The sequence below is a fragment of the Mirounga leonina genome, unplaced genomic scaffold, assembly GCF_011800145.1.
Source record: "Mirounga leonina isolate KUSES-001 unplaced genomic scaffold, KU_Mleo_1.0 Mir_128, whole genome shotgun sequence".
NCBI lineage: Eukaryota > Metazoa > Chordata > Mammalia > Carnivora > Phocidae > Mirounga > Mirounga leonina.
Window position 1 is genome coordinate 4,682,916 of NW_023270320.1, and position 24,857 is coordinate 4,707,772.

A 24,857-nucleotide genomic window follows, 5' to 3' on the forward strand; every position below is an offset into this window, starting at 1 on the left:
AGGGACTCAACAAGCGGCAGATCCTTGGAGACTTCCCTTCCTCCCCTGGGAGGAGTGGCACAGGAGCCCACCGCAGGGATCTGCTGGGTTTGGAGACTCCACACCGAGTGGGGTGCCAGAGATGGAAACCCTCTGTCACAGGCCAGGTGAGCACGGAGTGCTGCCGAAGACTGGGGAGATGGGAGTGATTGACTGCTTTTCTCTGGGGGCGCACTGAGGAGCGGGGCCCCGAGTTCTCGGCTCCTCCGGGGCAGAGATTGGGAGGCCAACATTTTCACTATCGTCCTCCAAATCTGTACCAAATACTGGCAGGGAATAAAAGCTCCCAAGAGCAAACCCGAGCAGATTACTTAGCCCAGACCCGGCAAGGGTGGGGCAAATCCGCCTCCAGCAAAGACATTTGAGAACCACAGCAACAGGCCCCTCCCCCAGAAGATCAACAAGAAGAGCCAGCCAAAACCAAGTTTACCAATCAATGAAAACGGCAGAACTCCAGAGCTAGGGGAATACTGTACATAGAATCCATGGCTTTTTTACCATGATTCTTTAGTCTTTCAAAGTTAATTTTTTTTACTGTTTTTTTTTTGTTTTGAAATTTTCTTTTTCCCTTTTTCAACCAACATCTTATCAATACCCTTTTAAAAAAATTCTTTTTTATTTTTCATTTTTAGAGTCATATTCTATCCCTTCATAGTAGTTACCCATATTTTTGGCATATATATATAAGTTGTACTCTCTTTAAAATTTTGGGATACAGTTGCTTCTAACAGATCAAAATATACCCTAAATTTCTAGTATATGGTTTTGTTCTAGTCTCTGGCCTGATCACATTCTCTCCCCCTTTTTTTTTTTAACCCTCTTCTTTCTTTTTTCAACCAACTTCTTATCTATCAATTCCTTTTATAAAATATTTTATAATTTTCATCTTTACAGTCATAGTCCATCCCTTCATCATATCATCCCTTATTCTTGTACATATATAAGTTTTTCTTTTTTTAAAATTTTGGGAGACACTTTCTTCTAACACCAAAATATGCCCAAAATCTAGTGTGTGGCACTGATCTATGCACCAGCCAGATTATATTTGATCATATTCTGTTTTTTTTTCTTTTGTTTTGTTTTTGTTTGTTTTTTCTTTTTCTTTTTTCTTTCTTTCCCTTTCTTTTCCCTCAGTTTCAGGTCTTTTCTCATTTGTTTACTGTATATTTTCTGGGGACATTTTTACCCTGTTAGCACTTTGTTCTCTCATTCATCTATTCTCCTCTGGACAACATGATAAGATGGAAAAAATCACCTCAACAAAAAAACAAGAGGCAGTACCGACTGCTAGGGACCTAATCAATATGGACATTAGTAAGATGTCAGAACTAGAGTTCAGAATGACGATTTTAAAGATACTAGCTGGGCTGGAAAAAGCATGGAAGTTATTAGAGAAACCCTTTTGGGACAAATAAAAGAACTAAAATCTAAGCAAGTCAAAATCAAAAAGGCTACTAATGAGGTGCAATCAAAAATGGAGGCTCTAACTGCTAGGATAAATGAGGCAAAAGAGAGAATCAGTGATATAGAAGACCAAATGGTGGAAAAAGAGAAACGAGAAAAAGAGAGATAAACAACTACTGGATCACGGGGGCAGAATTCGAGAGATAAGTGATACCATAGATGAAACAACATTAGAATAATTGGGATCCGAAAAGAAGAAGAAAGAGAGAGAGGGGCAGAAGGTATATTGGAGCAAATTATAGCAGAGAACTTCCCTAATTTGGGGAAGGAAACAGGCATCAAAATCCAGGACGCACAGAGAACCCCTCTCAAAATCAATAAAAATAGGTCAACACCCTGATATCTAATACTAAAACTTGTGATTCTGAGACAAAGAGAAAATCCTGAAAGCAGCTCCAGAGAAGAGATATGTAACCTACAATGGTAGAAACATTAGATTGGCAACAGACCTATCCACAGAGACCTGGCAGGCCAGAAAGGACTGGCAGGATATATTCAGAGCACTAAATGAGAAAAATATGCAGCCAAGAATACTCTATCCAGCTAGGCTGTCATTGAAAATTGAAGGAGAAATAAAAAGCTTCCAGGACAAACAAAAACTAAAGGAATTTGCAAACACAAAACCAGCCCTACAAGAAATCTTGGAAGGGGTCCTCTAGGCAAAAAGAGAGCCTAAAAAAAAAAAAAAAAAAAAAAAAGAGAGAGAGCCTAAAAGCAACATAGACCAGAAAGGAACACAGACAATATACCGTAACAGTCACCTTACAGGCAATACAATGGCACTAAATTCCTATCTTTCAATAGTTACCCTGAATGTAAATGGGCTAAATGGCCCAATCAAAAGACACAGGCTATCAGACTGGATTAAAAAACAAGACCCTTCGATATGCTGTCTGCAAGAGACTCATTTTAGACCCAAAGACACCCCCAGATTGAAAGTGAGGGGGTGGAAAACCATTTACCATGTTAATGGACACCAAAAGAAAGCTGGAGTGGCAATCCTTATATTAGACAAATTAGATATTAACCGAAGACTGTAATAAGAGATGAGGAAGGACACTATATCCTACTTAAAGGATCTATCCAACAAGAAGATCTAACAATTGTAAATATCTATGCCCCTAACATGGGAGCAGCCAATTATATAAACCAATTAATAACAAAAGCAAAGAAACACATCGACAACAATACAATAATAGTGGGGGACTTCAACACCCTCCCTCGCTGAAAAGGACAGATCGTCTAAGCAAAAGATCAACAAGGAAATAAAGACTTTAAATGACACACGGACCAAATGGACTTCACAGATATATTCAGAACATTCCATCCCAAAGCAATGGAATACACATTCTTCTCTAGTGCCCATGGAACATTCTCCAGAATAGATCCCATCCTAGGTCACAAATCAGGTCTCAACCAGTACCAAAAGACTGGGATCATTCCCTGCATATATTCAGACCACAATGCTTTGAAACTAGAACTCAATTACAAGAGGAAAGTTGGAAAGAACTAAAATACATGGAGGCTAAAGAGCATCGAACTAAAGAATGAATGGATCAACCAGGAAATTAAAGAAGAATTTAAAAAACTCAAAACCAATGAAAATGAAAACACAACTATTTAAAATCTTTGGGATGCAACAAAGGCAGTCCTAAGAGGAAATTATATAGCAATACAAGCCTTTCTCAAGAAACAAGAAAGGTCTCAAATACACAATGTAACCCTACACCTGAAGGAGCTGGAGAAAGAACAGCAAATAAAGCCTAAACCCAGCAGGAGAAGAGAAATAATAAAGATCAGAGCAGAAATCAATGAAATAGAAACCAAAAGAACAGTAGAACAGATCAACGAAACTAGGAGCTTGTTCTTTGAATGATTTAACAAGATTGATAAACCCCTGGCCAGACTTATCAAAAAGAAAAGAGAAATGACCCAAATAAATGAAATCATGAATGAAAGAGGAGAGATCATAACCAACACCAAAGAAATACAAACAACTATAAGAACATACTAAGAGCAAGTATATGCCAGCAAATTAGATAATATGGAAGAAATGGATGCATTCCTAGAGATGTATCAATTACCAAAACTGAACCAGGAAGAAATAGAAAACCTGAACAGACCTATAACCACTAAGGAAATTGAAGCAGTCATCAAAAATCTCCCAAAAAACAAAAGCCCAGGGCCAGATGGCTTCCCAGGGGAATTCTACCAAACATTTCAAGAAGAATTAATACCTATTCTTCCGTAACTGTTCCAAAAAATAAAAATGGAAGGAAAACTTCCAAACTCGTTTTGTGAGGCCAGCATTACCTTGATCCCAAAACCAGACAAAGACCCCATCAAAAAGGAGAATTACAGACCAATATCCCTGATGAACATGGATGCAAAAATGCTCACCAAAATACTAACCAATAGGATCCAACTGTACATTAAAAGGATTATTCACCATGACCAAGTGGGATTTATCCCTGGGATGCAAGCTTAGTTCAACATCCGCAAATCAATCAATGTGATAAAATACATTAATAGAAGAAGGAACAAGAATCATATGATCCTCTCAATAGATGCAGAAAAAGCATTTAAAAAAGTATAGCATCGTTTCTTGATCAAAACTCGTCAGAGTATAGGGATAGAGGGTACATAACTTAATATCATTAAACCCATCTATGAGAAAACCACAGCGAATATCATTCTCAATGGGGAAAAACTGAGAGCTTTTCCCCTAAGGTCAGGAACAGGGCAGGGATGTCCACTATCACCACTGCTATTCAACATAGTATTAGAAGTCCTAGCCACAGCAATCAGGCAACAAAAAGAAATAAAATGCATCCAAATCGGCAAAGAAGAAGTCAAACTCTCACTCTTTGCAGATGATATGATTCTTTATGTGGAAAACCCAAAAGACTCCACCCTAAAACTGCTAGAACTCATACAGGAATTCAGTAAAGTGGCAGGATAGAAAATCCTTGCACTGAAATCAGTGGCATTCCTATACACCAACAACAAGACCAAAGAAAGAGAAATTAAGGAGTCGATCCCATTTACAATTGCACCGAAAACCATAAGATACCTAGGAATAAATCTAACCAAAGAGGCAAAGAATCTGTACTCAGAAAACTATAAAATACTCATGAAAGAAATTGAGGAAGACACAAAGAAATAGAAATATGTTCCATGCTCATGGATTGGAAGAACAAATATTGTGAAGATGTTAATGCTACTTAGAGCAATCTACACATTCAATGCAATCCCCATCAAAATATCATCCACTTTTTTCAAAGAAATGGAACAAATAATCCTGAAAGTTGTATGGAACCAGAAAAGACCCTGAATAGCCAGAAGAATGTTGAAAAAGAAAAGCAAAGCTGGTGGCATCACAATTCTGGACTTCCAGCTCTATTACAAAGCTGTCATCATCAAGACAGTATGGTACTTGCACAAAAACAGACACTTACATCAATGGAACAGAATAGAGAGCTCAGAAATGGACCCTCAACTCTATGGTCAACTAATCTTTGACAAAGCAGGAAAGAATGTCCAATGGAAAAAAGACAGTCTCTTCAACAAATGGTGTTGGGAAAATTGGACAGCCACATGCAGAAGAATGAAACTGGACCATTTCCTTACACCACACACAAAAATAGACTCAAAGTGGTTGAAAGACCTCAATGTGAGACAGGAGTCCATCAAAATCCTAAAGGACAACACAGGCAGCAACCTCTTTGACCTGAGCCACAGCAACTTCTTCTTAGAAACATCACCAAAGGCAAGGGAAGCAAGGGCAAAAATGAACTATGGGGACTTCATCAAGATAAAAAGCTTTTGCAAAGCGAAAGAAACAGTCAACAAAACCAAAAGACAACCAACAGAATGGGAGAAGATATTTGCAAATGACATATCAGATAAAGGGCTAGTATCCAAAATTTATAAAGAACTTATGAAACTCAACACCCAAAGAACAAATGATCCAATCAAGAAATGGGCAGAAGACATGAACAGACATTTTTCCAAAGAAGACATCCAAATGGCCAACAGACTCATGAAAAAGTGCTCAACATCGCTCAGCATCAGGGAAATCCAAATCAAAGCCCCAAGGAGATACCACCTCACACCAGTCAGAATGGCTAAAAATAACAAGTCAAGAACGGACAGATGTTGGTGGGGATGCGGAGAATGGGGAACCCTCCTACACTGTTGGTGGGAATGCAAGCTGGTGCAGCCACTCTGGAAAACAGTATGGAGGTTCCTCAAAAAGTTGAAGCTAGAGCTACCATATGATCCAGCAATTGCACTACTGGGTATTTACCCCAAAGATACAAATGTAGGGATCCTAAGGGGTATGTGCACCCCGATGTTTATAGCAGCAATGTCCACAATAGCCGAACTGTGGAAAGAGCCAAGATGTCCATTGACAGATGAATGGATAAAGAAGAAGTGGTATATATATATACAATGGAATATTATGTAGCCATCAAAAAGAATTAAATCTTGCCATTTGCAATGACATAGATGGAACTGGAGGGTATTACGCTGAGCGAAATAAGTCAATCAGAGAAAGACATGTATCATATGATCTCATTGATATGAGGATTTCCTAATCTCAGGGAACAAACTGAGGGTTGCTGCAGTGGTGGGGGGTGGGAGGGATAGAGTTGCTGGATGATAGACACTGGGGAGGGTATGTGCTATGGTGAGCGCTGTGAATTGTGTAAGACTGTTGAATCACAGACCTGTACCTCTGAAACAAATAATACATTATATGTTAAAATGAAAAAAAAGGAAAAAGAAGAAGAAGAAGATAGCAGGAGGGGAGAATGAAGGGCGGGAAATCGGAGGGGGAGACCAACCATGAGAGACTATGGACTCTCAAAAACAAACTGAGGGTTTTAGAGGGGAGGGGGGTAGGTGGATGGGCTAACCTGGTGATGGGTATTAAGGAGGGCACGTTCTGAATGGAGCACTGGGTGTTATATGCAAACAATGAATCACGGAACACTACATAAAAAACTAATGATGTAATGTATGGTCATTAACATAACATGATAATAAAAAATATAAAATAAAAAAAGACAAACGAATTAAAAATGACTATAACTACCACAAGTTGTTAATTTATAAATGATGTAAAAAAAATTACACGTTGGGAGCTCAAAAATATAAATGTGCAGGAGAAGTAAAATTGTAGAGCTTTTGTGTGTGTTCAGTTTTTATCAGCTAAAATTAATTGTTATAAATATAAGCTGATTTTTTGTAAGCCTCATGGAAAACAGAAAGCAAAAACAAAGTAGATGCCCATAAGATAAAAAAGAATTGTATGGAATCAAAGCATAAAGCTACAGAAAATCAAATCAAATCACAGAGGGAAACAGCAAGAGAGGAACAAAGGAATTACAAAAGAACCAAAAAACAATTTACAAAATAGCAATAGTAAGTCCCTATCTATCAGACAATATTTGAAATATAAATAGACTATGTTCTCCAAACAAAATACACAGAATGGCTAAATGGATAATAAAACAAGACCCAACAGGCGTGCCTGGTGGCTCACTTGGTTAAGTCAAACAGAGAAAGACAAATATCATATGGTTTCACTTATTTGTGGAACATAAGGAATAGTATGGAGAACATTAGGAGAAGGAAGGAAAAAATGAAGGGGGGGCCAATCAGAGGGAGAGACGAACCATGAGAAACTATGGACTCTGGGAAACAAACTGAGGGTTTTAGAGAGGAGAAGGGTGGAGCGTTGTGTGAGCATGGTGATGAGTATTAAGGAGGTCACGTATTGCATGGAGCACTGTGTGATATATGCAACCAGTGAATCATAGAACACTACATCAAAAACTAATGATGTACTGTATGGTGACATACATAACATAACCTAATAAAAAAAAATCTGCCTTTAGATTAGGTCATGATACCAGTCTCTCTGCTCAGCTGGGAGTCTGCGTCTCCCTCTGCCCCTCCCTCTTCTTGTGCTCTCTTTCTCTCTCAAATAAATAAATAAAATCTTAAAAAAAAAAAAGACCCAGCAATATGCTGCCTACAAGAGACTGCAGCTTTACAACACACAGAGTGAAAGTGAAAATTGGAAAAAGGTAACCCATGCAAAATGCAAATAAAAACAAAACAAAACAAACAAAAAACCAAGAGAAAAGGCACAGATAACTATACTTATATCACACAAAAAGACTTTAAGCCAAAGACTATAACAAGAGACAAACAAGTCATTATATAATGATAAAGGGATCAATTCATCAAGGCAATGTAACAGTAAATAGTTATGTACCAAACTTAGGAGCACCAAAGTATATAAAGCAAATATCAATAGATTGAAAGGAGAAATATACAACAATACAATAATGGTAGGGGACTTCAATACCCCACTTTCAACAATGGATAGATCATCCAGACAGAAAATCAGTAAGGAAATATCAACCTTAAACTACACATTGGACCTGATGGACTTACAGACATTTATTGAACATTCCTTCCAGCAGCAGCAGAGTACATTCTTCGTAAGTGCACATAGACTTTCTTCAGGAGAGCATGTTTGGCCACAGAAAAGTCAATAAATATAAGAAGATGTAAACAATATCAAACATCTATTCCAACTGCAATGGTATGAAACTAGAAATTAATTACAAGAAGAAAACTGGAAAATAGGGGCACCTGGGTGGCTCAGTTATTAAGCGTCTGCCTTCGGCTCAGGTCATGATCCCAGGGTCCTGGGATCCAGCCCTGCATTGGGCTCCCTGCTCCACTGGAAGCCTGCTTCTCCCTTTCCTACTCCCCTTGCTTGTGTTCCCTCTCTCGCTGTCTCTCTCTCTGTCGAATAAATAAATAAATAATCTAAAAATCTAAAAAAAGAAAACTGGAAAATTCACAAATTTGTGTGGAACAAACAACATGCTACTGAACAACCAATGAGTCATCAAAGAAATAAGAAGTCAAAATAAAGAAGATGTGGTATATATATACACAATGGAATATTATGCAGCCATCAAAAGGAATGAGATCTTGCCATTTGCAACAACGCGGATGGAACTGGAGGGTCTTATGCTGAGTGAAATAAGTCAATCAGAGAAAGACATGTATCATATGATCTCACTGATATGAGGAATTCTTAGTCTCAGCAAACAAACTGAGGGTTGCTGGAGTGGTGGGGGGTGGGAGGGATGGGGTGGCTGAGTGATAGACCCTGGGGAGGGTATGTGCTATGGTGAGCGCTGTGAATTGTGCAAGACTGTTGAATCACAAATCTGTACCTCTGAAACAAATAATGCAATATATGTTAAGGGGAAAAAAAAGAAAAAGAAGATAGCAGGAGGGGAAGAATGAAGCCGGGGGTGGAATCGGAGAGGGAGACGAACCATGAGAGACAATGGACTCTGAAAAACAAACTGAGGGTTCTAGAGGGGAGGGGGGGTGGGAGGAAGGATGGGTTAGCCTGGTGATGGGTATTAAAGAGGGCACATTCTGCATGGGGCACTGTGTGTTATGCACAAACAATGAATCATGGAACAGCATCAAAAACTAACGATGTAATGTATGGTGATTAGCATAACAATAAAAATTTTTAAAAAATACCTTGAAAAAATGAAAATGTATACACAACATACCAGAATGTTTGATGTAGCAAAGCAGCTGTAAGAAGGAAGTTTATTGTGATAAATCTCTACATTAAATAGAAGAAAGATCTGAAATAAACAACCTAAATTACACCTCAAATACTAGAAAAAGAAGAATAACTGATGTATAACTTGAGTGGAAGAAAGAAAATAGCATAGAGTGGAAAGAAATGAGACTAAAAAGTCAATAGAAAAGACCAATGATTCTGACAGTTGATGTTTTAAAAAGGTAAATAAAATCATCCAACCACTAGCTAGATCTACTAAGAAAAAAGAAATATGACTCAAATAGCTAGAATTAGAAATGAAAGAGAAGACATTATAACTGACATCAGAGAAGCAAAAAGAATCATAAGAAATAACTATGAACAGTTTTATGCCCCAAAATTGGACAAGGTAGAAGAAATGGATAAATAACGTAGACACATACAATCTACCAACTGAATCATGAATGAATAAAAAAATCTTAACTAACCAAAACAAATGAGATTGAATCATTAATCAAAAACCTCCCCAAAAACAAAATTCCAGACCCAGATGGCTCCATTAGTGAGTTCTAACAAGCATTTAAATAATTAATAACAATCCTTTTCAAAATCTTGTAAAAATCAGAAGAGGGAAAAACCCTTCTGAAATCATTTTACAAGGCTAGTATTACTCTAATAACAAAGCCCCACTGGCAAGGATATTATAAGAAGAGAAATAATAGACCAATACCCCTGATGAACATAGATGCAAAAATCCTCAAGAAATTTTAGAAAATTAATTAAAGAGTCCATTAAAAGGGGGATGGCTGGGTGACTCAGTTGGTTGAGCACCCAACCCTTGATTTCAGCTCGGGTCATGATCTCAGGATTGTGAAATTGAATTGGGGCTCAATCAGCATGGAGCCTTCTTAAGATTCTCTCTCTGCCCCTCCACTCTTGTGAGCTCTCTCTCTAAAAAAAAAGAAAAAAAAATTACATTAAAAAGATCATACATCATGATGAAGTGACATTTATTCCAGTGATGCAGGGATGATTCACCCTCCACAAATCAATCACTATGATACACCACATTAACAAAATAAAGTACAAAAATAATGTGATTATCTTAATAGGTACAGAAAAATCATTTGACAAAATTCAACATCATTTTATTATAAAAACATATTTGTATAGAAGGATTGTACGTCAACATTATAAAAGTCATATATGACAAGCCCACAGCTAACATCATACTTAATGGTGGTAGCTCAAAATTTTTCCTCCAAGACCAAGAACAAGACAAGGATGAATTCTCTTATTACTTCTATTCAAAATAATACTGCAAGTACCAGCCAAAGCAATTAGGCAAAAAGAAAAAATAAAAGGCATCCAAATAAGAAAGAAAGAAGTAAAACTGTCTGTTGTAGATGATATAATCTTACATGTGGGAAACCACAAAAATGTTAGAGCTAGTAAACAAATTCAGTAAAGTTTCAGGACACAATTTCAATATACAAAAATTAGTTGCATTTCTATACACTGATAATGAACTATTGGAAAAAGAAATTAATAACCCCTTTTATAACATCATAAAGAATAAAATACTTAGAAATGAATTTATCCAAGGAAGTGAAAGATATATATATATATATATATATATATATATATATTGAAAACTATAAGAAATTGATAAAATAAATTGAAGAACCCACAATAAATATAAAGATATTCTCTGTGATGGATTGGAAGAATTAATATTGTTAAAATATCTGTACTACCCAAAGCTATCTACAGATTCAATGTAATCCCTATCAAAATTCTAATGTCATTTTTTACAGAAATAGAAAAAAAATTTAAATTATATGAAACCAAAAAGACCCCAAAGAGCCAGAGCAATATTGAGAATGAAAAATAAGGCATCACACTTCCTGATTTCAAAGTGTATCAAAAAACTATAGTTATTAAAAAAAACTATAATAATTAAAAGAGTATGATATTGGCATAAAGACTGACACATATTAATGGAACAGAATAGACAGCCTAAAAATAAATACATGCACACACAATTGATTAATTTTCAACAAAGGGACCAAGATTATACAATGGATAAATGATAGTCTGTTCAATAAATCATGTTGGGAAAATTAGATTGTATCTCATACCATACACAAATATCAACTAAAGTGGAAAAAAGACTTGAATTTAAGATATGAATCTGTAAAACTCCTAGAGGAAAATATCCATAATAATTTCCTTAACAGTGGTCTTGGCAATGAATTTTTACTGTCACTGAAAGCAAAGGCAGCAAAAGAAAAATTACACAAGTAGGAGTACAACAAACTAAAAAGCTTCAACTTAGCAAATGAAATCATCCACAAAAGGAAAATGCAAACTATGGAATGGAAGAAAATCTTTGCAAACCAAGTATCTGATAAGGAGTAATATTTAAAATATGCAAGAAATCTTCCAACTCTTCCATTTTTTTTAATGGACAAAGGACTGGAACAAACATTTTTCCAAGGATATGTGAATGGCCAACAAGTACATGAGAAGGTATTCAGCATCACTAAATCATCAAGGAAATGCATATCAAAACTACAATAAAATATCAAATCACATCTGTTAGGATGACTATCATAAAAAGACAATGGATAACACCAGCAAAGATGTGGAGAAAAGGGAACCCTCATATAGTGTTTATGGGAATTTAAACTGGTACAGCCATTATGAAAAATAATTTGGAGTTTCCTCAGTAAATTAAAAATAGAACCACCTTATGATCTAGCAATCTCACTTCTAACTGTATAACCAAAAGAAATGAAATCAGTTATTTTGAGGAGATTTAATTACAGCATTATTCATAATAGCCAAGGTATGGAAAAAATCTACATGTCCAGCAATAGATAAATGGATCAGAAAAGTGCTATGTATACAATGAAATATTGTTCAGCTTTAAAAAGAAGGAAATCTTGTCATCTGTGACAACATGGTTGAACCTGGACATCTGTATGCTAAGTGAAAGGAGCAAAAGACAAATACTAAATAGTATCACTTTTATGTGGAATAAAAAAAAATTAAACTCATATAAACAGAGAGTAGAAAAATAGTTGCCAGTGAGAAATAGAGATAAGTTAATAAAAGGATACCAGTTTTCAGTTTTAAGATGAATAAAGTCCAAGGATCTGATGTATAATATGGTGACTATAATTGATAACATTGTATTATATAATTGAAATTTGGTAAGAGAGTAGAACTTAAATGTTCTCACACACAAAAAGGATAAATAAATGAAGTGATAAATGTGTTAATTAAGTTAATGGGGACAATCACAATATATACATATATGAAATCATCACTTTGTACACTTTAAATGTCTTAAAAGTTTGTCAATTTTAACCCAATAAAGCTGGAAAAGTATAGTAACAAATACATTCTGGAGATCTACTACACAACATAGTTACTACAATTAAAAATATGGTATTGTATACTTAAAATTTGCTAAGTGGTAGTAGTTATATTAAGTGTTCTTGCCACAAAATATTTTAAAATAATATAATAATAAATAAAATTATTATTATTATTGTTATTATTCAAAGGCAGGAGGAAACTTTGGGAAGTGGTGGATACGTTTACGTCCTTGATGATGAGTGTGTGTTTATCCCCAAATTCATCACATTGCTTACATTAAATATGTATAGCTTTGTAGATGTTAATTATAACTTAAAGTGGCTTAAAAAGTAGTTATAGATCCAAATTCAAGAACTAAGGGAATGGGGAGAGAATATAAAAACATTCAGGGTCAAGTGATCTAGGGAGAAGCAGGATTTTCCTTAACCTCCAAAGACATGGTCAGGAAAAAATGTAAAATTCTTTGGTAAGCACTACACTCAGCATGCTTATAAAAAAAAAAAAAACTTTGGTTCCTTTATGAAGATTATAAATAGCTGAAGAAACTATCTAGTTGGGTGGGACTAAGAGTATCCACCACTTTGCATCCAACTGAGTTTACTATAAATTAAGTATGACATGTAGAGAATGCAGAATTTCCCACATGCCCCAATGCAAGACTAATAGATCACAAAATAGTGATGAGGGTAGATCTGATAAGAAGACCCATATAATCTCCATAAGACAAGATTTAATCAGTCACCCCTTGTTAGATACAGAGCACCAGTGATCAGGCAGACTGAGTTACACCACAGTAGATGTCAACAAAAATAGGAGGTAGTGATAAACCAGCCATGCCTTATCTCTCTCCCTGATGAACAGAAGGCATGTCAACTACCCTTGGTCTAAGATTATTTGTGAAAGTATGGACAGAAAAGGTAGGAGAAACTCTAGCAAGCAGGACTTATCCAGATTTCATCTGAGATAATCATGATGCATATATTTTCTAAAATAAAATCTCTAACACAATTCACCTGCTTAAGCAGACTGATTCCTTTCCAGAAAAGAAAACCCTGTTAGTTCCAAGAATTCAACCATAAATACAAATTCCAAGAAAAAGGACTTTGGGAGGAAGTGTTTGTAATCAATAGCCTGACTAGAAAGAGACCTACTATGCAAAGCTGGTTTAAGATATATGCCATGGAAAGAGAGTGGAGCCACAACCAAAAGAAGTATCTAGATCTAAGATAGACAACTTATGCTGGGAAGGAGAAAAGCTTGAAAATAGATTTAGATTTTGGCTCCCAATTTCACTTGAATCTTTCCTCATTGTGCCATTAACCTAATCTCTGTGATGTTAAAAGAACCTGAAATGGTCTTTTAGGACAAATGAATAAAATTTTCTAAGAGAAGACTTTTGAAGAAATAATAATGACATACCTGACAAGCACATATCAATAGTTAAGAATAGTTGTTTCCATTGAAAATGAGAATTGATAGATCTGAGTGACTCCAGGAGCAAGAAATGACATAGATTACTTTCCAGGGCATAGTCTAGGAATATTGTAAGCCTTAGAGAAGCCAATATTCTACCCAGTGATAGATTATGAATGGCTAAATAAACTGTTTTGGGATAATGTTTTGTATGCTTGTGGCATAAAGGAGATCTCAAAGTTCCTTAATTCTCAAGAGAGAAGTGCAGAACCACTGGAAGTATCAGCATGTTGGAAAAATCTTGGGATCAAAATGAAGAGTCTGTATACTACAGAGATGTACTGATTAAAGTTCGTGGTAAGGACAATGGACATTAACAGAAGGGGCTCAAAAGATACATAGAGTTAATAAATGCAGCTAGCTACTCTCAGGAAATGTTGGGTAACAAATGACCAGACTGGCCAAGCTATATCAAAGTGGAGGCAGGTGATGAATTTTCCCAAAGAATGTGGTAAACTATGATGAACGTGCTAGGGTCAACTGGAGGCTAGACAAAAAGTTAAGTTCTGAAATAGAAAATGAAGTTATGACTGCAAATTTGAGTTTAGTATACAGTTTTCAATTCAGTTACAGTGCTAATCGATTGGATTGTATTCAGTTGTTTTGCACCATAGGATAATGTTATCTTGGCCTTTTTTTCTGTCAAAGGTTTTATACCATCTATTAAACATAAGTATTATAAGTAATATAACACTTATTTGGAAGTTGGTAACATTAAAAGGCAAAATGATAAGGAATTTTGTTTTTCATTTCAGGGATGTTCTCTGTGGAAAATTAGCTTGTGTTTGGCCACAGAAGAATACTTATAAAAATGATATTCAATCTGCAGTTTATTCATATATTCAAGGGCATGTATGCATATCTATAACTACTGGGTCATCAGTGAGATCAGATGGAAGAGATTATGCCTATGTGGCTGATGGCACTGTTTGTGGTACACAAATGGTAACGAAACATGTTCATTTATATTTAGCTGTGTTAAATTATGTAATTATCAAATACTATATTCCATGATGACTATCACAGTTATACTGAATGGATTTGAACCTGGTGCTGCCAATTATTTCCCATACAATATTGAAAAGATAATTAAACTAGGTCTCAGTTATTCAATGACTTTGCTTTTTGGATGTTATAACCAATCATTGATCCTCATATGAGAAGATATGTATGTCTTTTAAGCACAACATTCCACTAAAATGAGAGGTGATTTTTAATTAGATCTTTGAATTCTAACAAATTTTAATCATAGAATTCTGAGCTTCCAGTTTTTCCTGCTTCACAAAGAAACATAACTGAGCTTTTATATTTCTTAAACCATCGGTTTACATTTATAATCAAAGTATAATTGTGAGAGGTTTAGAAGAACCAAACAAGAAGTCTATACCAGGAAAGCATGGTTACAGTGATACACAAGCTTACGTCCATATGCGTATATACATACATATGAGCATTTGCACTTATATGGTCATAAAATAAAGGGAGAACAAAGATGGTTCAGAGGCTGTTAGTCAGTTTGGAAGTACAAGTGCACACATTCCAGAAACTATAAGTCATCTCAGATTTAAAGTAGTAATTGTAAATCAGTGTGCTACATAGAAATGACATTCAAACTTACTTGTTGAATTAAAAATAAAACAAAACCTTGAAATGGTGAATCAATTAGCCATTTTTTAAATTTTATACTGTATGTTCATTTATTTTTTGTTGAGGTATGTTTGACACAAATATTAGTTTCAGATGTACAACATAATAATTTGATGTACACATTGTGAGATGATCACCACAATAAGTCTACAGTCCATCACCTACAATATATTATTGACTATATTCCTCATGCTGTGCATTATATCCTCATGACTTATTTTATACCTCTATGCTTGTACTTTTTAATCCTCTTCATCTCTTTTGCCGTACCCAAACCCTTCCCCTCTGACAGCCACCAATCTGTTCTCTGTGACTGTAAGTCTGGGTTTTATTTTGATTGTTTTGATTTTTAGATTCCACAGATAGGTGAAATCATATGGTATTTGTTTTTTCTCTCTCTTATTTCACTTGCATAATACCCTTAAGTTTCATCCACGTTGTCACAAATATCAAGATTTCATTATTTTTGTGGTTAAGTAGTAATGTATTGTAGATATATACCACATCTTCTTTATCCACTCATTTATGGGTGAACATTGGGTTGCTTCCATATCTTGGCTAATGCTGCAATCAACAGAGGGGGGTACATGTACCTTTTTGAATTAGTATTTTTATTTTCTTCAGATAGATATCCAGTAGTGGAATTACTAGATCATATGGTAGTTCTATCTTTAATATTTTGAGGAAACTCCATACTATTTTTCATAGGGTTTTCACGAATTTACATTCCTACAAATAGTGCACAAGATATTCCTTTTCTCCATATCCTCACCAACACTTGTTATTTCTTGTCTTTTTTATTCTAGCCATTCTGACATCTGTACGGTGATAACTCATTGTAGTCTTGATTTGTATTACCCTGATGAGTAATGATGTTGAGCATCTTTCCATGTGCCTGTTAGCCATCTCTATACCTTTTTTGGAAAAATGTATTCAGATTCTTTTTCCATTTTTTAATCAGAATTTTTTCTGTTATTGAGTTATATGAGTTCTTTATATATTTTGATTTGAGCCCCTTAATTAACATATTATTTGGAAATATCTTTTTTCAGTAGGTTGCCTTTTTATTTTTCAGATGGTTTCCTTCACTGTGCAAAAGCTTTTTAGTTTAATGTAGTCCCATTTGTTTATTTCTGCTTTTATTTCTCTTGCCTTTGATGTCAGATTCAAAGAAAAATCTTTAAGACAGTGTCATAGAGTTTACCACCTATGTTTCCTTCTAGGAATTTTATGGTTTCAGATATTACATTCAAGTCTTTAATATATTTTGAGTTAATCTTTGTACATTTTAAGATGGTGGTCCAGTTTTATTCTTTTAAATGTAGCTATTAGTTTTCCTAACACCATATTTTGAAGACATTGTACTTTCCTAATGTATATTTTTGTCTCCTTCATTGTAAATTAATTGACTATATATGCATAGGCTCCCTATTCTGTTCCATTGGTTTATATGCCTATTTTGATTTCTGAACCACACTGTTTTATTTGCTACAGCTCTGTAGTCTAGTTTGAACATGGAAAATGTGGTATCTCCAGCCTTGTTATTCTTTTTGAGGATTGTTTTGTCAGTTCACTGTCTTCTGTGAATTCATACAGATTTTAAAATTATTTTTGTTTTCATTTTGGTGATGAATGCCTTTGGAGATTTGATAGGGATTTCATTTAATCTGCAGATTGCTTTGTGTAGTATTGATATTTTAACAGTATTTATTCTACCACTGCATGAGCACAGAATATCTTTCCATTTATTTGTGTCTTCTTCAATTTCATTCATCAATGTCCTGTAGTTTTTTTTATTATGTTATGTAAATCACCATACATTACATCATTATATTGGATGTAGTGTACCATGATTCATTATTTCCATATAACACCCAGTGCTCCATTCAGTACATGCTTTCTTTAATACCCATCACCAGGCTAACCCATCCCCCCATCCCCCTCTCCTCTAGAACCTTCAGTTTGTTGCTCAGAGTCCATTGTCTCTCATGGTTCATCTCCCCCTCCAATTTCCCCACCTTAATTTTTCCCTTCCTATTAACTTCTTCTGGTTTTTTTTTAACATATAATGTATTAATTGTTTCAGAGGTACAGGTCTGTGATTCAACAGTCTTTTTTTTTTTTTTAAGATTTTATTTATTTGTGAGAGAGGGAACGAGAGACAGCATGAGAGGGAGGAGGGTCAGAGGGAGAAGCAGACTCCCTGCCGAGCAGGGAGCCCGATGCGGCACTCGATCCAGGGACTCCAGGATCATGACCTGAGCCAAAGGCAGTCGCTTAACCAACTGAGCCACTCAGGCGCCCTGATTCAACAGTCTTACACAATTCACAGCGCTCACCATAGCACATGCCCTCCCCAATGTCTATCACGAGCCACCCCATCCCTCCCACCCCCCACCACTCCAGCAACCCTCAGTTTATTTCCTGAGATTAAGAATTCCTCATATCAGTGAGATCATATGATACATGTCTTTCTCTGATTGACTTATTTCGCTCAGCATAATACCTTCCACTTCCATCCACGTCGTTGCAAATGGCAAGATTTCATTCCTTTTGATGGCCGCAGATTATTCCATTGTATATATATACTACATCTTCTTTATCCATTCATCTGTCGATGGACATCTTGGCTTAATATGATTTCAGTTTTCTTGAATTTATTGAGTCTTGTTTCATGCATAACATGTGATCTATCTTGAAGAATATTCCATATGCACTTGAGAAAGATGTTTATTTTGCTCCTTTTGGATGGAATATTCTCTATATATCTTTTAAGTCCATCTGGTCTATGTGATGTTTAATGCTAAGGTTTCCTTTTTTGATTTTCTGCCTGGATGATGGATTCATTGATTTTAGTGGGATGTTAAAGTGTCCTACTCTTATTGTATTCATCAGTTTCTCCTTTTAGTTCTATTAATATTTGCTTTATGTGTTTTGGTGTTTCTATATTGGGTGCATATATATTTATAAACATTACATCTTCTTGCTTGATTGACCCCTTTATCATTCTATAGTGCCTCTCTTTGTCTTTTATTATAGCCTTTGTTTAAAGTCTATTTGTCTGGGGTGGGAGGGATGGGGTGGCTGGGGGATAGACACTGGGGAGGGTATGTGCTATGGTAAGTGCTGTGAATTGTGTAAGACTGATGAATCACAGACTAGTACTCCTGAAACAATACATTAATAAAAAAATAAAAATGTTAATAAAAAAGACTATAATTAATGAGCATTGAGTAACATATGGTTCTGTTGAATCACTATATTGTATAGCTGAAACTAATATAACACTGTATATTAACTATACTGGAATTAAAATAAAAAAATAAAGTCTATTTGTCTGATATGAATATGGCTATACCAGCTTTCTTCTTGTTTCCATTTGCCTAAGCTATCTTTTTCCATTCCTACATTTTCAGTATGTGTGTCCTTACTTCTGAAATAAATCCTTTGTAGGCAATATATAGATGTGTTTTGTTATTTTATCCATTCAGTAACTCTCTGCCTTTTGATTAAAGTTTTTAGACCATTTACATATAATGTAACTATTGATGCATATGTACTTATTCCTATTTCATTCATTGTCTTCTGGCTGTTATTGTAGTTTGTCTCCTTTTCTTTCTCTTCTTTTCCCTTGGTGTTTTGATAACTTTCTTAAGTGTTATGTTTACATTTCTTTCTCATTTTCTTCTGCATGTTTACTATAAATTTTTGCCTTCTGGTTACCATAAGGCAAAATATGTATAGCAACTATATATATATAATATATCCTCCTATGTATAGTAACTTAAATTTTAATACATTCTAAAACTTTAAATTTTTGCTTCCCACATTTTATGTTTTTGGTGTCACATCTTACATCTTTTTTATTGTTATCCCTTAACTAATTATTGCAGATTTAGTTAATTTTACTATTTTTATCTTTTAACATTCATAGTAGCTTTATAACTGTTAATTGACTACCTTTATTAATTTTTTGCAGTGAGATTTTTACTACTGTAGGTTTCCTGTCATTTTAATTTCTGTTATTTCTTTCCACGTTGTTGCAAGTGACAAGATTTCATTTTTTATGGCTGAATAATATTCCATGGTATATATATATACCACATCATCTTTATCTATTCATCAGTTGATGGACACTTGGGCTTTTCAATAGTTTGGCTATTGTAGATAATGCTGCTATAAATATTGGACTGCATTTATCCCTTTGAGTTAGTATTTTTGTGTTCTTTAGGTAAACACCCAATAGTGCAATTGCTGGATCATTTTATTTATTTATTTATTTATTTATTTATTTATTTATTTATTTATTTATTTATTTATTTATTTAAGATTTTATTCATTTTTTGACAGAGAGAGACACAGTGAGAGAGGGAACACAAGCAAGGGGAGTGGGAGAGGGAGAAGCAGGCTTCCCGCGGAGCAAGGAGCCTGATGCAGTGCTCGATCCCAGGACCCTGGGATCATGACCTGAGCCAAAGGCAGACGCATAACGACTGAGCCACCCAGGCACCCCTGCTGGATCATTTTAATTATGATGTGTCTTGGTTAATTGCTTTAGGTTCATCTTATTTTGAACTCTCTGAGTTTCTTAGACCTGGATGTCTGTTTCCTTCCCTTTGTTAGGAAAAATTTCAGTTGTATTCTCAAATAAGTTTTCTGTACCTTGGTCTCTCTGTTCCCCTTCTGGAACACCAATAATGCAAATGTTATTCTGCTTCATGTTGTCTCAAAGGTCTCTTAAGTTTTCTTCTTTTTTTAAAGGTCTTTTTTTTTCTTTTTGCTGTTCTGTCTGGATGAGTTCCATTGCTTTGTCTTCCAGTTTGCTAATCCATTCTTCTGCTTCACCCAATCTGTTGTTAAAACCTCTTGTGAATTTTTTTTTTAGTCATTGTATGCTTCACTCTGTGACTTTTATTTGGTATTCTTACATTTTCTTTTTTGTTGCTGACTTTCTCATTGTGTTCATCCAGTCTTCTCCCAAGTTCAGTGAGCATTTTACAACCATTATTTTGAATCCCTTATCTGGTAGGTTACTTATCTTCATATCATTTAGGACTCTTTTCCTGTGTTTTTTTTTTTTTTCTTGTTCTTTATTTTGGGTTATAGTTCTCTGTTTCCTAATTTTGCTTGACCCTCTGTGTTTATTTCTATGTATTAAATAAAACAGCCACTTCTCTCAATCTTGAAGGGGTGGCTTTTTGTACACGATCAACTTTCTTTTTCAACCTTATCCTAGCTCTTGATTATCTCTCAAACCTTTGTGATTATCTAACCACCTGATTTTTTCTTGATTCATCCCTATTTTTTGAGAGTGTGCCAAGACCTCTCAATATTCAATGAGAGGAATCTCATTTAGCACCTAGTTTCAGGTTGATTGGAAACCAGACCCTTAGGCAAATATGTAAATATGTAAAATATAAACATATATGTACAGTCCTATGGGACTGCAGTTATAATCCCTGCTGGAGGCCAGTCCAGGAAAGCTGGAAGTGTCCTTTTGGTGATAGCTGCAAAAATTGAGGTTGCAGATAAGTGCATATGCTCCTTCCTGTGAGGTCTCTTTGAGCTGTAGTGAGGCCCAGAATGTGTGCAAGGATGGTGTCTCCCTGCTTACATTTCCTGGAGTGGTTCCTTAGCCTCTACATGTGGAAGAAATTTGAAGACTGTCCCTCAGGCTGAAGCTCCATACTTCATAAATAGGCTTTTTCCACAGGAAGACTGGGGTTGTGTTTCAGTCTGTTGTCTGTGTAGTAACCTGGGTGTGGTGAACAACCAAGAACTGCATTTCCAATTTTCACATTCCCATGGAGCTTAGGAATACCAGCCTCCTTGGCCACCAGAGCCAGGTAGATCAAAGGGCATTCCTTGTGTGGATTATCCATGCCTACTAGATTTACATATATAGTTGGAGAGTATAGGGATTAGAGCATGTTTGCTGGCTTAAGAAAGGTAGTGATAATATATCTTAACTGCACATTTCCATAGGTCAGGTTGTAGCTGAGAGTCCTTATCTGTGTGTGTATGCTGGCTTTAGTTTCAGAGTGGGAGAATGCCACAGCCACTTGCTCTCCCCAGCCCCAGCCAGAGAGCAGAGGAGTGTCAGAATTGTCCATGCTCACTGATTTTATCTAGTGAGCATGAGAATGTTCATGTTCACTTGCCCGAGCCAGATAGAGGGAGAGTGCTACAACTGCCTGCACGACCAGACTTCAGTAAGGCAGTAGGATAGTAGTTAAATGATGACCCTTTCTTGTCTTGGCAAGGTGGAGGGAATGTGCTGTATCTGAACTTCCTCCCCGTGCTAACAGGATAGAAGCAGAGTGCAGAAATGGTATCTGCCCATGCCTCTGACTCCAAGGAAGTCTCCTCCACCAGAGACTTTTGAATTAGCAAATGAATCTCCTTCACATATATTCATAATGCTTTTCAAACTGCTAGGGGATTTTGTGTTTGTTTTTGTTTGGTTGGTTTTGCTGGATTTTAGCTGAGTGAGACCATATGTAAGCTCTTTAAAAGGGGAATCTCAGGTTTGTAGAGCACTTGGGTCCCTTGGGCATCAGTCTCTTTGGTTTTCTAAGCCATATATTTTGGGGGTTTGTGTTTCCAGCACAGATCCCTAGGGTTGAGATGACTATTGTGGGAGCACCAACCCCTTGCTGCTCCAGGAGAAACACTAGACTGGTGAGATCCATCCTTATTGTGGGATGCCATGGCATGGCAGTTTTTGGTGAGATGATATTTCTGCCTTCCTACCCATTTTGATCTGGTCTTTGTATCCTTTGTTATGGAGAAACAGTTTATCTAGTTTTCAAATCTTTTTCAGAGGTATGATCCATATGTAGCTGTAGAGTTGATGTCTCCATAAAAGGTTGTGGTTTTAGGATATTCATATGCTACCATCTTACAGAAGTCCTAGCTAATTGTTATACCTGGAGCCAGCAATCCTATTCCCTTGGGGAAACTGCTTGTTGTGGTAGACAGCTTCTAAAATGTTTCCAATGATCCCACTTCCTGTTATTCACTCCTTTTTGTAATCTCCTTCCTTTGTATTTGGGCTGGATATAGTGGCTTGTTTCTAACAAATGGATTATGGCAAACATTATAGGATGTCATTTACAAGATTAGGTTAAAAAAGAGTGACTTCTGTTGTGCATGCACTCTCTCTTGCCTTCTCAGATTGCTTGCTTTGCTGAAACAAGCTACCATGATGGAGAATCGCACATGGAAAAGCAATCGTGGTCAGTGAAGCAGTGAGACTCTCAATTTAACAGCCTGTAAGAAACTGAATTCTGCCAAAAACCACATGAGCAAGCTCTGAAGAGAATATTTACAAGTCAGACTTTCAGATGAGACAGGAATCCCAGATGATACCTTGATAATAGCTTTATCAGAGACTGGAGAACCCAGCTAATATATATTTAGATTCCTGACCTGCAGAAACTCTGATATATGTGTGTTATTTAATGCTATTAATTCAGTGGGTAATATGTTATACAGCAATATATAAGTGATAGAGATTTGGGCACCTACAAATATATGGTGCAGTTGTATCAAATAAAATGTAGGTGTGACTATAGAAACAGGAAGTTTGTGGGTGCTAGAAGAATATTGAAAACCATGATAGAAATGAAGCAACTTTTAAAGGAACCTCCATATTGTTTTCCACAGTGGCTGTACCAGTTTACATTCCCACCAACACTACATGAGTATTTCTTTTTCTCCACATCCTAAACAACACCTGTTGTTTCTTATGTTGTTGATTTTAGACATTCTGACAGGTGTGAGGTGATATCTCATTGTAGTTTTGATTTGCATTTCCCTGATGATAAGTGATGTTGAGCATCTTTTCATGTGTCTGTTGACCGTCTGTGTGTCTTCTATGGAGAAATCTCTGTTCATGTCTTCTGCCCATTTTTAAATTAGATTATTTCTTTTTTGGGTGTTGAGTTATATCAGTTCCTTATAAATTTTGGATACTAACCCTTTATTGGATATGTCATTTGCAAATATCTTCTCCCTTTCTGTGGGCTGCCTTGTAGTTTTGTTGATTATTCTCTTTACTGTGCAGAAGCTTTTAATTTTGATGTAGTACCAATGGTTTATTTTTTGCCTTTGTTTCCCCTTGCCTCAGGAGACATATCTAGAAAGAAGTTGCTATGGCTAATGTCAAAGTTATTGGTTGTCTTCTCTTCTAAGATTTTTATGGGTTTCACTTTGAATTTATTTTGGTGTGTGGTGTAAGAAAGTGGTCCAGTTTCATTCTTTTGAATGTTGCTGTCCAGTTTTCCCAACACCACTTACTTAAGAAACTGTCTTTTTCCCACTGGATATTCTTTCCTGCTTTGTCAAAAATTGATTGACCAGGGCGCCTGGGTGGCTCAGTTGGTTAAGCGACTGCCTTCGGCTCAGGTCATGATCCTGGAGTCCAGGGATTGAGTCCCGCATCGGGCTCCCTGCTCAGCGGGGAGTCTGCTTCTCCCTCTGACCTTCCTCCTTCTCATGCTGTCTCTCATTCTCTCTCTCTCAAATAAATAAATAAAATCTTTAAAAAAAATTGATTGACCATATAATTGTGGGTTTCTTTCTGGATTTTCTATGCTGTTCCATTGATCTATGTGTCTATTTTTGTGCCACTACTATACTGCTTTGATTACTATAGTTTGTAATATAACTTGAAGTCTGGAATTGTGATGCCTCCCGGTTTGCTTTTCTTTTTCAAGATCACTTTGACTATTCAGGGTCTTTTGTGGTTCCAAATAAATTTTAGGATTGTTTGATCTAGCTCTGTGAAAAATACTGTTGGTATTTTGATAGGGATTGCATTAAATGTGTAGATTGCTTTGGGTAATATAAACATTTTAACAATATATGTGTTTTCAATCCATGAGCATGGAATGTCTTTACATTTTTTTGTGTCGTCTTCAATTTCTTTCATCGGTGTTTTATAGTTTTCAGAGTATAGGTCCTTCACCTCTTTGATACCCCTAGGTATCACCTTAAGATACCCCTAGGTATCACCTTAAGACACCCTTAGGTATCTTACTGTTTTGGGTGCAATTGTACATGGGATCAATTCCTTAATTTCTCTTTATGTTGTTTCATATATATATAATAGATAGATGATAGATGATAGATAGATGATAGATATAGATAGATAGATGATAGATAGATGATAGATAGATGATAGATAGATAGATAGATAGATAGATAGATAGATAGATAGATAGAT

At 35.8% G+C, this 24,857-nt stretch overlaps 1 protein-coding gene across 1 annotated transcript in view; it reads left to right on the forward strand.

Annotated features, from left to right (window-relative positions):
* Positions 1-24,857, forward strand: part of LOC118009784 (disintegrin and metalloproteinase domain-containing protein 18-like) — a 188,548-nt gene that overhangs the window by 75,307 nt on the left and 88,384 nt on the right. The window contains exon 15 of the mRNA XM_035003823.1: positions 14,737-14,926. Within this exon, the coding sequence (XP_034859714.1) occupies positions 14,737-14,926 (190 nt within the window). The remainder of the gene's footprint in view (positions 1-14,736; positions 14,927-24,857) is intronic.